Source organism: Pistacia vera, unplaced genomic scaffold (genome assembly GCF_008641045.1).
Source record: "Pistacia vera cultivar Batoury unplaced genomic scaffold, PisVer_v2 Contig338, whole genome shotgun sequence".
NCBI lineage: Eukaryota > Viridiplantae > Streptophyta > Magnoliopsida > Sapindales > Anacardiaceae > Pistacia > Pistacia vera.
In genome coordinates, this window is record NW_022196155.1 from 1,657,421 (window position 1) to 1,672,312 (window position 14,892).

Below are 14,892 nucleotides of genomic sequence, written 5' to 3' on the forward strand. Positions count from 1 at the left end.
CAATCACTGCCACTGCCACTGCCACCACCACCTAGACATAGTCGGCACCCAACCATTGTCACCATCTAGCCTTTTTTTTTTAATTAACATTTTTATTTATAAAAGGGTAAAATAAATGAAAAAAATGAAAATCAACAAAATCTACCACCGTTATCAGTCAACAAACCGCCATCAACATCAATATAGACAATCGAGGGCTGCCTGCTGCTGTATGCAAAAGGCATGCATGCACACGTGTTGGAAGGGTGCGTTGGCGTGCGTTTTATGGCGTACGGTTGGTGAAGTACGTGTCTGGGTTGGTTGAGGCAAAACAGTAGACAAGTGGTGGGCAAGTGAAGTTGGCAGGGTGATCGACAGTGATTGGTTTAGTTTTCAAGCTAGAATCAAAGGCAAAAACACTTCAAATAATCAAACCAAAACCCAAGCTTCATTTTCACAAAAAAATCCAACCTTTAACAACCAATTTCAACAAAACGCAAAAACTCTAGGTTGAGTGGCAGACGGTGAACAGTGGGTTGCCATCGTCGAGGAGGATGGGGGTTTTGTAAGGGAAAAACAGGTGAGTCGGGAGGTGGTGGTGGGAGGGCTGTTGCTGCCAAAATCGGCCAAAATCTGGCAAAGAACAGTTGAGCGCCGCAATTGTTATGGCCGGTGAACGACGTGTGCAATGAGGGGGAAAAGGGTGGGGTTTTGATGGTGGGACGCTAGGGGTTCTTGTGGTGGTGACGAGTAAGGCCAACAACTCTGAATTCCGGCCAAATCGGACTGAAGATAGAAACATGCGTGGTTGAGAAAATTAGCCGAAAAAGGCCAAATTTGGGCAAAAAGGTGATCAATGAGGCAAGAGGGTTGTGCAATCGGGCTTGGGGATGAATTCCATCAGTTTTGGCAAAGAATCCAATTGGATTAACGCAAATTGGTCAACATTAGGCTTGTAGGTGAGGCTAGTGGCAACTAGTTGAGATAAAAAAAATTAAGGGCAATTAGGCTAGGAAGTGCAAAATGACCACTTTATTCTTTGACCATTACATTAAACAATTTTCTATTACTTCAAGGATGAGAATTTGGAATAAATGAAACAAGGGGTGTAAACTTGCCATTTCACTATTCTTTGGGTGGGAACCAGTCGTTTTCTCATTTATTTTTTACTAACAAAATTATGGGTGTGCAAAAGAATTGGCCGAATTGGAACTGACGGGTAACCAGGATACTGGTTTCGGTTCCTACCTAGAATCGGCCTTCATAGGTTCGTTTTCGGTTTCAGGAGTGGTGGAACCAACATTGTGCAGTTCCAGTTTTGGTTCCACTACTTTAGGAACTGAAATCGAAACCGAGAATCGAGGTTTAATTTTTTTTATAAAATATGGGGACCGTTTGGATATTTTACAATTCAATTGAAATTTTAGGGGAAGAAGAAGAAGAAGAAGAAGAACCGACTGGAAGAAAAAGAATCGATTAGAAGAAGAAGAACCGATTGGAAAAGGACAAAGTAGAATTGATTGGGTTGTGAGAGGGAGAGCAAAGTGGATTTGTGAAGAGCGGGGTGGCGGCTAGGGTTTATGATGAAAGGAGAACCCTTGGATTGAAATATGAAAGGCTTTTGTAATTTCTGTAAGCAGCTACAATTAGGGTATATTGTAATTGTTATAAACTATTGGAGGTGTATTGTAATTTTAGAAAGTAGGGGGTAATTGATCATTTTTAGGTTCCGGTTCCCGCCCACCCTACAAAATCATCTTTCAACTTGATTGACGTTTAGTGTTAAATAAACGGAGAGAGGGCACATTTGACTTGTCATCTAATTGCAACTTTTAAAATATAAAAACCCACCCAAAAAAGTTTAAAAATATAAAAAGGAATACTGCCGGTGAATTAAACTTTTTACATATTAAACTATTTGACAAGTTTTAAAAATTACAAAACAGAATAAAAATGATTTCTTTAAAAAAGAAATATAAATAAAAGGCTAAAAAATTCTAAGCCAAGATTTCCGTCACCCCCAATTTCAAAATCAAAACCTTTAATTCACCCCGTCATCTCCCATCTCCCCATCTCAATCGGCGGCTGCCGTCCCGATTTTGGCTGCCGCTGCCAGGACCAGGCGACGGCTGCCGCACCAACGTCCACGCCCAATAGAACCTCCGTTCGGTATGAGGGCCAAATTCATTGACTAATCTCTCATCTTATTGCTCCTAATCTTCTTCTTTTTTTGTTGAACAACTTATCCAGTCATACTAAATAGTTTTATGCTTTTAATTGAATTGTTGTTGTTGCTGATGGTGATGGATTGATAGAAGTGGGTGGATTGAGAGTTGTTTACAAAATTTTCAGTTTTGTTGAGACATTGGTTGAAGTTTGGTGGGTGGCATAGGTTGAGATATGCAGAGATGATTTTAATTTTATTGTGTTTCAATTGTGTGCGGTAGGAAGAAGATGCTCTCATGGTGGTGGACTGTGTTGGTCATAGAAGAGATGAAATTTTGATGTTGGTGACGAACTCTGGTGGCCTTTTTGGGAACTTTTTGAATCTACTTAATTTTTTTTTAAAATTATCTATTTATTTTAATATTCAAAATATGTTTATATTAAAGGTTGAAAGGCATTAAAAAGGTGAGTTAGAAATAGTAACGTCCGTCATCCGACCGTTTACACTACAACAGCAATTATATCAATCTCTCTAAACCCTAACCCAAACCCAAGTCCCAATTCACACTCCAATGGCGAGCACAAGCGGGGAGAGCTCTTCGTCTCCGCCAAAACCCACAAGCGACAAGCCTGTCATTGTTAGGGTTAAACGCAAAGCCACGCAATCTCGGCTCGACGCTTTCTGTAACTCATTCACTCTTTCTTTTCACTCTTTTATTTTATTTATTTTTTTTTTTTTTTTTAACAAAATGCAGGTGTTAATTAGATCGTAATTGATTGTTTTTTTAGGGCTTGAAATCAATGAGCGACCATTGAAGCGGCCATTGTTGGACTTTGAGAAGTTATCAATCTCTCAATCATCTGGGAAAGGTTATTTTCGCCTAATTTTAACTCTCATTTTATTTTATTTTTAATTGTAATCAAATAAGTAAGTAACTGGTACATGCGTGTTGAATTATATAGATGTAGAAATGATATCTTTAAATTTTGGACAGTTTGTGTAGAACCTTGGCTGAATAATTCTGCAATTGTGGCTCCTATGGGCTTTCTTATGATTTGGGTATGCTACATCAGGGTCAATTCATTAGGAATCGGGTTACATAGTTATGGTTCATTAAATTAACATCCAATTGAATTGAAGAAAGGAAAGGGACTGATGAATACAAACATAGGACAGCGCAAATATAGAAACAAAACTTGGTGGAAGCTGCTGAGAATCTTTTGAATCACTGCACTACTTGATTCAAAAGGTTCTCTCAAAGGCCATAAGGTGTCTGGTTACATTCAAATTTAGTTATTTATTGTTGACTTATTTATTCTTTTTCAGTTAATTTAAACAAGAAATAACCGGTTCACCCTGAATCTGCAATTCATATGTAATTAGTTGCAAAGGAAAATTTGATTTCATAGTTATTTTCTCCTAATTTTAACTCTCATTTTATTTTATTGTATTTTAATTGTAATCAAACAATCAAGCAACTGGTGGGTGCATGTTGAATTATGTCTTATAATGTAATTTATAATCGTAAGAAACTTGTATTCAACTTTGTAAATACAGAGCTGATATCTTTAACCTGTAAAATTTTGGGCAAAATTTTGGACAGTTTGTCTAGAAACATGGCTGAACGTGACAATAATCAGATATTTTTTTTGGTTTTGTTTTTGGTAATCTGAATCTGCTATTCATATGATTTTTACCGAAATTTGTTGCAAACTGACAAATTTGATTTCGTGGTTTAAACGTGATTCAGTTTTTTGTGTAACTGGCTAATGCATTGTTGCTGATTTTTACCAGAGGAGTTGAAGGCTAAGAAGGTTTTTGTACAGCATGTGGAGACAGTTACCACTTCTGAGGCCACTGTTGATATTGTGCAATCATTTGTGGTCAGTATGATGATCCATATCATGGTTCTGTTGACGTATTACATTTTGTAGATTGGGTTTCAATTTTATTTTCTCTGCCTCTCGAAGAAATTATGCCAAATTTTGCCCAGTCCTCATTTTCATCTTACATTATGATGATATGCTTATAGGTTTTTTAATTGGTAACTGTTATTTTTAGCTGTCTAATTCTGCTGATGCACACCATGGTGAAACAAAGAGTAAGGAACGTAGATGTTCTTTAAAGAAAGAGAATGTAAGTGCTTTTTTCGCTAATTACCAATTAGTGGGTACTTCTTGGATTTGCATTTCAATTTTAGGTCGTTCAATTGCTCTCTGTATCTAACATGTTGGCGGTTCCAATTTAATATCTGCAGAGGCTGGATCAGACCTTGTTTAAAGCCAGGCAACAGCAGGAGGTATGTCACATGGAAGAGCTGTTGATGATGACTGTAAACTTAGTATTTCATTAACATACAAGGATGTTTTTCTTCTTTACTAGAAAGATCTGAACTTTTTTTTTTCATTATGCTATGAATCATATCAAAGGGAATTTTATTCAAACCTCCATTTCCATATATTTTTGTGGTTGTTGTAGTCTGCGCATTTTTTAGATAAATATATATATTTTTTGGTTTAAAATATTGTCGGGAATCTTCTGTCGTTGCATTTCTGTTTTTCATCAAACTATGCCAGATGCTAAATCATTCAATTTTGAAGAATTTGAATTCACTTATTTCCATAATCCTGGATTTTATTTTAGGTTCATCATCTACTTAATTCTTCAAGTGGTAATGAAGCTCATCTTAGTGGGAGTTGCCCATAATAATTTGTTTTGAAGCTGAGTTTTGCTGTATGATTTGGAATCTTGAATGTTAAATTAAGTAATGCAGATTTTATTTTTGATTAAATATTTAAAGGGACCTATTCAATATGTTCTAAAACTTGTGAACTCAAAGAAAAGAAGATATTCAAGCTTGAAGAAGTATAATCACAATAATGATGATGGGAAATAGGAACACCAGTGACTTGACCGAGATAATTTACTATGGTTTAAGAATTCTGGATTTAATAATTAATTAGATGGGTGTTAGATTTATTAGTTTAGCATCTTTGAGAAAGCATAATGTGTTCCCCTCCTACTTGACCGTTTCTATATTGCGTTTTTGTTAAGATCCCACATTGGAAGGGAAAAAGATAGGCATGTGGGTTATAAAGGCTTGGGAACACTACCTTGGCAAACCAGTTTTAAAAGAAGAGTTCTATCCAAGACAATGAAAGACTCATGGCCTAGCCCAATTGTTTGAGTTGTTGGGGTGAGTTCCTATCAGTTTCCTTAATTTGGTATTATAGATGTTCTTGCTTTTATTTTGAGAACTTCCTAGGACTAGTCGCCTTGAGTATTAAAGGCATCAATGTATGCAACCATGATATGAATTTTATATATTTTTGTGTGACTTAACCTAACCTTAGGAAATTAGTATCTTTTTTTGGGCCTGTAGCTTTATTATAAAATATTTTCTCGAAGTTTTTTGATTTTCTTAACATGATTTTGGGCTGAACAGAAAAATGACTATCAACAAAACAGCATCATAAATCTAGTATATCATTTACTTCTTGAAAATGCATTTTTTCTTATTCATTTTCTGTTGAAATTTCTCTTTATTTCTTATATTTTTCATTAGGCATTGGCAAAAACTGCACGCTTTGAACAAATATGGAGGAGCAGAAATAGAAACAAAGAGGAAATGAGGGATGAAGCACTACATGAAATGTGTCAGTTTTATGATGTTGTTCGTGTTGATGTTGAACAAAAACCCAATGAGGTGCAAAAGCAGAAGTAAGTTTTGTCATCATGGATTTTATCTCTTGTATGATATCTTGCATGATGTTGAAAATGATACTCTCTTTTTATGGCAGAGATACATCATTCGAGGATAGCAGATTGTTGTCTAGTTATCTGCCCATGCTGAGAGAATTTATACCGGGTGCTGCTGAAGAGATTGAAGCTGATGTGCGCTCTTATATGTCCACACTAGGTTCTGCTTCTACTCCATTTTCATAGAAGACTTTAATTTTACGTAATACATTGATTTTGTTCTTAAGCAATTGGTCATTTGATTTAAAGTGGTTTCAATCTTTTGTAAAGAAATTAAGATCCACAGCTGGGTGCCACCTGATTTAAATAATATTTTAGGCTGGTGTGAGGGAGAAAAGCTTATTTCCACTTTGAGTGTGCCGGAAAAGCTTTACATTTTGGATGGGGGGGTGGTGGGGGAACCAGTGGTTACATTTTTAGTCATTTTATTAATATCAGAGGCAGTAAGTAGCTGTTTGATTCTAGATTACTCCTTGATGGTTTATACTCCCGTGTTTAATCTCATTTTCAGATGATTATGTCTATGACTATTATACTGTGAATGATGACATTCATGTCATTTTCAGATGATTATGTCTATGACTATTATACTGTGAATGATGACATTCATGTCATTTTCAGATGATTATGTCTATGATTATTATGCTGTGAATGATGACATGAATGTTGACGAAGAAGTAGCTTCGCATTCATTTCCTCTGTAAGTGTTGTATACAATGTTATTTCTTTATATGCACCTCTTTTTATTTCTTTGACATTGATGTTTTTTCCGGGTTCAGGGTCCAAGTTGATGAAGAGGATTTCTACGATGGACCTGATGTATCAGAATACGATAGTGAGGATTCGAATGGTATCATAATTTATTGTCCTTGCTCATTCTTTTATTTGAACTTTAAAATGATCCCAAATGACTTATATGTTCTTTTCTTGGTGTTTCTCAGCTGAAGATAATCCACGAAATGAATATCCAGATGAGATTTTGGAAGAGGAAGAGGAAGAGGAAGAGGAAGAGGAAGAAGAATATGAATCAGAAGATGAGAGTGAGAGAGAGAGTAGCAGCACTCCAAGTGATGTAGGCCGTTTCAGTGAACATTTTGATGATCTTAGTGATGACGGTATTCATCGTGATTATTATGGTAATGAAGAGGATGATGATGATGATGATGACGATGACTGGTTGTATTCTAATTGCTAATTGANAAATCCGTTGGACAGGCAGATTCACATCTCTTACAACCAACACAATCCTCGGTTCTTGGGGCAGAAGCTATTTGCTTAGCTTTACATCCATCCCAAGGTATCATTTCTAATACATCTGTGGGGCAGGCGCGGACACATTGAGTACACCCTATACATGTATCATAAATCTTTACTGAATGTGACATTGGATCTATAGTTTTTTGAATGTCATAAATTTTCAATCTAGTAAACTTATAACTAAATGATATATTAAATTAAAATACTAGATGAAGCAATGATTTCTTTTAATAGAATTTTTTAATGAATTCTGGCTCAATTGGTAAAAAATGGGGCTAAAATACTTTGATTTCTTAAATTTTCACAAATTTAATCTAGTAAGTCATAACCTATCATATATGCAAATTTAAACCTATAATTTTTTGATTTATGCTACTTATTTAATAAGGTCGATTGGTTGATGCGAGTTGATTTTCTGTTACGATAAATTGACGAGACTATAGCTAATCCAATAGCTGCTTCAGCGGCTGCAATTGCTATAACAAAAATGCAGAAAATATCCCCTTTTAGTTGGGAATTATCAAAAAAATCAGCAAATGTTACGAAATTCATATTAACTGCATTGAGTATAAGTTCAAGGCACATAAGAGCCCTAACCATATTTCGACTCGTGATCAATCCATAAAGACCAATCAAAAATAAATAGGCACTCAAAACAAGTACATGTTCGAGTATCATTGAGCAACTCCTTATCAATTTTGATTCATTATTCAATATGAATAATAAAAACAATTCACCGGATTCAATCAACTAGAATATAACAACAAAGTACGAATAAAAACTATATTAGATATTAGGGAAAAAATTTCAAATATATATATAATATAAAAATTTATATTTAAAAAATGAAATAGTATTCAATCAAATCAAATTGAATGAACGGAAAAAAATATCATAACATACACAAACACAAAGTTTTCTTTGGTCTTTACTAATTGGAACCTTTTTTATTGACGAGCCACAGAAATTGCACCTATCAAAGCAACTAAAAGAATTATTGAAATGAGTTCAAATGGAAGAAAAAAATCTGTTGATAAATGAATTCCTATTTGTTGACTATTACTTATTAAATCTTGTTCTAAAATCTGGTTTAATCTTGTAGTCCAAATAACCCCGTACCATGACGTATCGAGAATAGTAGAAATTAATGAAAAAAGAATAGTTGTACAAACCACTGAAGTAATCCCATTCCCAACAGTCCACAGATTGAAATCTATGGAATATTCGGAATCATTCATGAACATCACAGCAAATATGATTAAAACATTTATGGCTCCCACGTAAATAAGGAGTTGTGCAGCAGCTACAAAATGGGAATTTGCTAGAATATACAATAAAGATATACAAACAAGAACAAATCCTAAGGAAAAGGCTGAAAATATTGGGTTAGGAAGTAATACCACTCCCAGACCTCCTACTAGAAGACCAGATCCCAGAAAAACTAAAAGAAAATCATGTATTGGTCCAGGCAAATCCATTATATTATTAAAAAAAGAAAAAATAGAAATCCTTTTCATGACCTTATTAATTTAACCGGGGAATTTTTTTTTAATATGTTTTTAATAGAGTGAAATTAGAATCTAATGAATATTAATTGATGTAGATACAATTATTAGACAGTTTCGCTTTTTTATTCTAATATTTTCAACCTATCTATTTCAAGCAAGATAATAATTACGAAAATATTATATTAAAAGGATGAGCCTTAATACTTAATATTATTCTATAAATACAAGTTTTTAATTAAATTCTTTATATAATATAATTCAACAGTTTTGCATTCTTTTTTTAATNTTAAATAAAGAATGTAAAGAAGACGAATTATGAAAATTGTAACGCTAATGGCAACGAATGCCATTATGGACCAGCAACAGTCGTTCAGTTTCTCCATCGCCGGAATTTAATTTAAGTTGACCCAAAGGTTTAAGTCTTTGAGGCTTGAAACTGTCACCTTCTTCAATTGTTAAATTTAATTGCAAATTTAAATAACTCTTCCTTCCAAGCAAACCGCTAACTCTTGTCATACCAGTTGAATTCCATAAGAATTTCGCAAACAATCAAACAAAAATTTAGATACAAATGAATATGAAAAACCAGTATGTGGCAATTTAGTTTAGTTCTCTCCATACAAGGAGAAAAGCATAACCAAAATGAAATTGGTCACAGAGCCTTTTCATGGTTTTAGGTTATATACTAAAGCAGAAACATGTATATACATATACTATTACATGAAAGTTTCACATTAATTAATAATTATACAATAAGCATCAACTAACAGTTCATACCTTCACGGCATTCCTGCAATATCAGTAGCTCTTCATACCTGCAACAAAACAAAATATAATCTATGTTTATGGGGACAAAATGTTAAGGACACATTTAGTGTAACAGTAATGGTGATAAATGCCTTCACCGACAGAACTCACTAACTTCAGATTGATGATTGAGGAGAAAAATGAAACGACAGCTTCTACAAAAACTTACTTTTTCTGTTATAGTGTGGCCCAGTCATACTCCTAGTTAGCCGGTCCCTAAAGATGATAAGATTACAGTTAATGGAATTTGATCAGCCATTAAGAATTCATCTATAGTTAAAATCCACATTCATCACCATCTAAAGCAAAAGCAGCTTTGTCCACAAGCAAATAAGCCAACCTCAGAGGCTCCTCATCTTTGCAACGTCCCAAAAAGTGTTTAATGCTCCATTCCTTCTCAACACTTGGGTCCCCACCTTCACATTCACAACAATTGCCAACACCACCCGTCTTCCTCTTTTTCTTTTCTTTCTTCAAAATGATCGGATATACCCAGTTGCTCTTCTGTTCTTTCTTTATCCGTTTGAGAAGCCCATTTTTCAAACCCCAACCCATTAATGAATTTGATATTGCAAATAAGGCACGAAAGAATTACTATTTGCACTCCTTTCTACGGTCATTTCAACATGTTACCGCAGCATCATGTCAAGTTTTTAAATTATTCAGCGTGAATAATTTGATTTTATGCAGAAAAAGATTTTGTAAACATGGTTATAATGGCTAATAGTAACTTTAGCTCTCTCTCTGGGTGGTTAAATGATTCGATAGAAACTCTTAGGTGTATTATTAAATAGATCTTGAATTCGAGTCTCTCATCAATTGTTAATAGGGACAGTAAGTAACCACTAGAACTCTTATCCGATTGCTAATTTTAGGATCCAGAAGAATTAGTTGAAGTATACGTAAGCTGGTCTGGACACCTTATGATAATAATAAAAAAAATAAAAAAAGACTAATAGGAACTTCAATAAACTTAGGGAACTATACAATGTGAATCTTTAGACTTAGACCCATTGCAGAATCGCCTTCAGAACTTAATGAAAAGAGAAATGTTTTTGCTTGTGTTGGATGGATTATGTGTGGAATGAAGAGGAAGAGAAATGGGATAGATAAAGGTGTGTGTAGCATGTGGGTCGAAAGGTGATTCAACGTTGTAACCACTCGAAATAAAAAGGCTGCATCCATTATGGGAACGCTTCCGCCATATCACTTGTCATGTTTATCGAAGGATGAATGCTGGTCATTATTCAAAGAACGTGCATTTGGACAAGAAAAAGAAGAACGTACAGACCTTGTAGCGTTTGGGAAAGAGATAGTGAAGAAATGTAAAGGTGTGCCTCTAGCTGTGAATTCTCTAGGAAGCTTGATGCGCTATAAAACAAGGGAAAATCAGTGGCGTTCTGTTTAAAAAATAAGACCATATTCTGAAATTTGGGCAATGGCTTTATTTCAACAAGTGGAAATGCTGGGCTATCAACAAAAACTGGACTCATCTTGAGAAGCCCAACCCATTAATGAATTTGAGATATTGATAAAACACATAAAGTTAGTGGGATTTCATAACTAATCGATTGAGCAGCAGCTCGCATACCACCTAAAAAGGAATATTTATTATTTGATCCATATCCTGACATAAGAAGTCCAATAAGAGCAATACTTGAAATGGCAATCCATAAAAAAATATCGATATTGAAATCAGCTAAAACAAGGTGATAACTAAAAGGAATTACTGAATAACTTAGTAGAATTGATATGACTGCTATAGATGGTCCAATACTGAATAACCAGTATTTCCTCTAGATGGATTGCAAATAAAAAACCCTGAATTGGCACGAGAGGACTACTATTTACCCTGAATTGGAAACACATAGGCAATGTTTGTAGAAGGGAAGACTCATAATTACAATTCCATGCTTCAACCGGTACGATAAATTGACAGGAAGGAACAATCCCCCAACACTTGCACAACATCAACTGTTCATCATCATATCTGCAGTTGTTGAAGACATGAGGTTTATGAGTGGATAATGTTAAATTTAAGCAGAATATGAACTTAAGGGTGCACATACCTCTCAAATTCATGCAACAATTAGTTTGTTTGTGCAATCTATCTTGTCAAAATTGAGAGGACAAGAGAGGTAATTGAATAGAGTCGGAGTATGTTCGAGAGATATTTTTTAAAAGACTTAAGAGACAATTGAAGAGAGTCGGAGAGTCGAAGTATGTCCGAGAGATATCTTTAAGAGAGAAGCTTGTACTAAATTAAATTGAATTATTTGTATTGAGTTGTTGTGAATTGTATGTAAATACACAATCTATTTTATACAAACATACAGTAACTATGTAAGGAAACATAATATTATCTTAATAGGTAAAGAAATGAAATATCTCATAATAATGTTAGTAATCTTTCCAGGTAAAGAAATAGAATATTGACATTCTATATTCGCATATCAACACTCCCCTTAAACTTGTGATTTGTATAAGTTATAAACTTCAAGCTTGCATGGTAGATAAGAATGTTGTCTGCCATTAGATGTGGGATAAGTAGTACTCAAGGAGTGGTTATCTAACCCGAGTGTCTATGTGTCTTGCAGGCTGAAGTAGAATTTAAGGCTAGAGTGGGTTGATTAGTGGTAGCTTGATTAAGACGATGAAAACTTTGAAATAACTCAATAACCCAAGATAGTAGTAAGTGCTGAAAATGATTTAATATGCACTAGGAAAATTCCTAGGAAACATTGGAGGAGTCATAAACGGTCCCATTTAAAACCCAACAGTCTTAGACATTTATCTTTTTGTTGACAAAATTTTCCTAGATATGCATATAACCATATGTATAGCTATCCACTATCCTAATCTCATGTCATAAATAGCTACTCACTATCCTATTCCTAGGCTTTAATACCATGTCATAATTATGAGTGGTGAAGAGTTATCAGAACCTATGATTAGGACAGTAAAAGATAGATAAAGGAGATTCAAAGAGATAATTTAGTGAATTCGATTATTATTGAATTATTTGAATTGAGTTTTTGTGAAATGTATGTGAATATACAACCTATTTATATAAAAGTACAATAACTATGTAAGGAAACATAATATTGCTACAATAAGTGATGAACTGGAATATCTCATAATAGTGCTTGTAATGTTCCTGGGTAAGAAAACAGAATATCAACCTTCCATATTTGCATGTTAACATCTTATTCCATTTTCAATTCAACATCATAAATATGAGCTATATTCTACCAATCTCACATCGCTTAATCAGTACAAGGCAAACTAAAAATATACTAACTTTTTAGATTGCTAAGACTGTGAGTGCTGGTGGGAAGAGATGAGAAACTTAGTGTTAAAGCCACAGTCAAACACATGCAATAAAATAAAACAAAAAAGTAAATAGAACACTTGATTTATCTTGATTCGTTCCGATTAAGAAACTACGTCTAACATTCAAATAGAGATTTTGTATTAAGTTTAAGAGCTCTACAATAATTCCAATCTATGGTGACGGCAGCTCACTCTCTCTATCTCTTTCTTAATCTTGGTTTTTCACTATTACATCATAAATATATAATAGAAAACCCTACCCCTGAAGGCATTTACGTAGGGGGCTTCAAGCCCATGCAAAGCATGAACCATATCCAACAAACTTAGGACAAATATAAAATGTACAAAGACTGAAGAGATGTAAGGTCTCCCAATCACTGAGGCAATGATGCTAGATCAGGGTAGCCGGATATACACAAAGGAGCAGGGATATGCCTCAAGGCCTCTGGCAAGTTTGGCAACTTAAGGCTTCGATTTGTTTTCTAAGTCAGTTTATAATTTTCTTAGCCGGGAATCGGAATTCTAGATAACTACAGGGAGTAAAATTTCCAAGTTTTTTTTATGTCCTAGAGTCTTATTTTCATCGACTTCCAAGAACGCAAAGGCCTTTTCGTATTATTTTCGAGGGCCTGTTCTATCTTTTTGCAATTACAAACTTCACTCATAGCGTTGGATTTCCATATTGAAAGTGAAAATGATTGACGCTCTCGTTCAAATGTTGCTGGAGAATTTGAATCCATCCGAAAGGAGGTTGGGTTGCTCTGGGGTGTTAACGATGAAATGAAAAAACTTTCGAGCTTGCTATCAACTATTCAAGCTATGCTTGAAGATGCCAAGGACGTGCAACTAAAAGAAAAGGCAATTCAGAATTGGTTGCGAAAGCTTAAAGCAGCAGCTTATAAGGTAAATGACATCTTGGATGATTGCGCAACGGAAGCTTCCTGGTTAGAGTCTAAAGGCCAAAATTCAAGGTTCATCAACAAGGTAAACACTTCTTTCGTTAACAGGCTTCGTCCCACTACTATTTTGTTTTGTCACGAGATTGGCAATTGAATGAGAGAGATTATTGAGAGGTTAGATGAATTTGGCCAATGGCTTTATTTCAGCAAGTGGAAATTCGGAGACAGAAGAAATTGGTAATGGCATGACCTTGTTCATGAACAAAAGCGTCGGCCATTTTCAATTGCAAGTTTGACAATCCAAAGCTCTGAGAAAGATTTGCAAAGGATACTGCATGTGGAGTTCATCCAAAGTCGATAAATTTGATTTTTTTTTTTTTTTAATTATAAAATTTGAATTTATATCATTTCTTTATAAAGTATAAGAATCTGCAAAACTTTTTAGTATATTATTAAAACTGATTTCATATTGCAATAAAAAACGGTTAAATATATGTTTATGCAATGGTTTATTTTACAAAATAATAATAATAATAAATAAAAAATCCTAAAATTTAATTGCAAATTTAAATAAAGTACAAGGAAACTCCAAGCCACCAAATCGACATTCATCACCATCTAAAGCAAAATCAGCTTTGCTCATAAGCAAATAAAGGGGTTTTCGTCTGAGTTTATGAAAATTAGCTTATAAGCAACAGTGCTTATAAGCTAATTTTAACTTATAAGCATTTGAAATTTTAAACAATTACGTATTTGGTTAAAATACTTATAAGTTACTGATAAGTAGTTGACGTGTTTGATAAAATGTGGCTTATAAGTACATTTTATTATAAAATAACTAAAAATGGTACTGCATTAAACAAGGGTATACTATAGAATTTTAAAATTAAACAAGGATAATGTAGTAATATACTTGGTCAAACTCTACTTATAAGGAAAAAAAAAAAAAAATACCTCCCCCCAACTTATTATTATTATTTTTTTTTGCTTATAAACTAAAAAAAGTTATAAACAAACAGGTCAATTTAATTTTAGAGTTTATAATAAGTTAGTTTGACCAGTTTTATAAGCCCACCACAAAGGCTCCTCATCTTTGCAACTTCCCAAAAAGTACTTAATGCATCCCTCCAGTTTCCCCACTCCTTCAGACACTTGGGTCCCTTAACTCCAACAATCCTTTCAT

The 14,892-nt window shown here is 34.2% G+C and overlaps 1 protein-coding gene across 1 annotated transcript; it reads left to right on the forward strand.

The window, feature by feature from the left end:
• Positions 1–1,982: 1,982 nt before the first annotated feature.
• LOC116138065 (RNA-directed DNA methylation 4-like) lies at positions 1,983–7,100 on the forward strand. The gene is made up of 10 exons (XM_031423783.1): positions 1,983–2,829; positions 2,935–3,015; positions 3,941–4,029; positions 4,208–4,282; positions 4,404–4,445; positions 5,712–5,866; positions 5,947–6,065; positions 6,527–6,605; positions 6,685–6,755; positions 6,847–7,100. Exons 1-10 carry the CDS (start codon positions 2,718–2,720, stop codon positions 7,098–7,100), a joined length of 1,077 nt encoding a protein of 358 aa, XP_031279643.1. The 5' UTR covers positions 1,983–2,717.
• The last annotated feature ends 7,792 nt before the right edge of the window (positions 7,101–14,892 follow it).

What these genes read in the sequence shown, in the direction of transcription:
- LOC116138065 (XM_031423783.1), top strand. Translation starts at nt 2,718, where the DNA reads ATGGCGAGCACAAGCGGGGAGAGCTCTTCGTCTCCGCCAAAACCCACA. An exon ending in GTTCTTTAAAGAAAGAGAAT is followed by an intron (nt 4,283 to 4,403) that starts GTAAGTGCTTTT and finishes TAATATCTGCAG; the next exon opens with AGGCTGGATCAGACCTTGTT. An exon ending in GCTTCGCATTCATTTCCTCT is followed by an intron (nt 6,606 to 6,684) that starts GTAAGTGTTGTA and finishes TTCCGGGTTCAG; the next exon opens with GGTCCAAGTTGATGAAGAGG.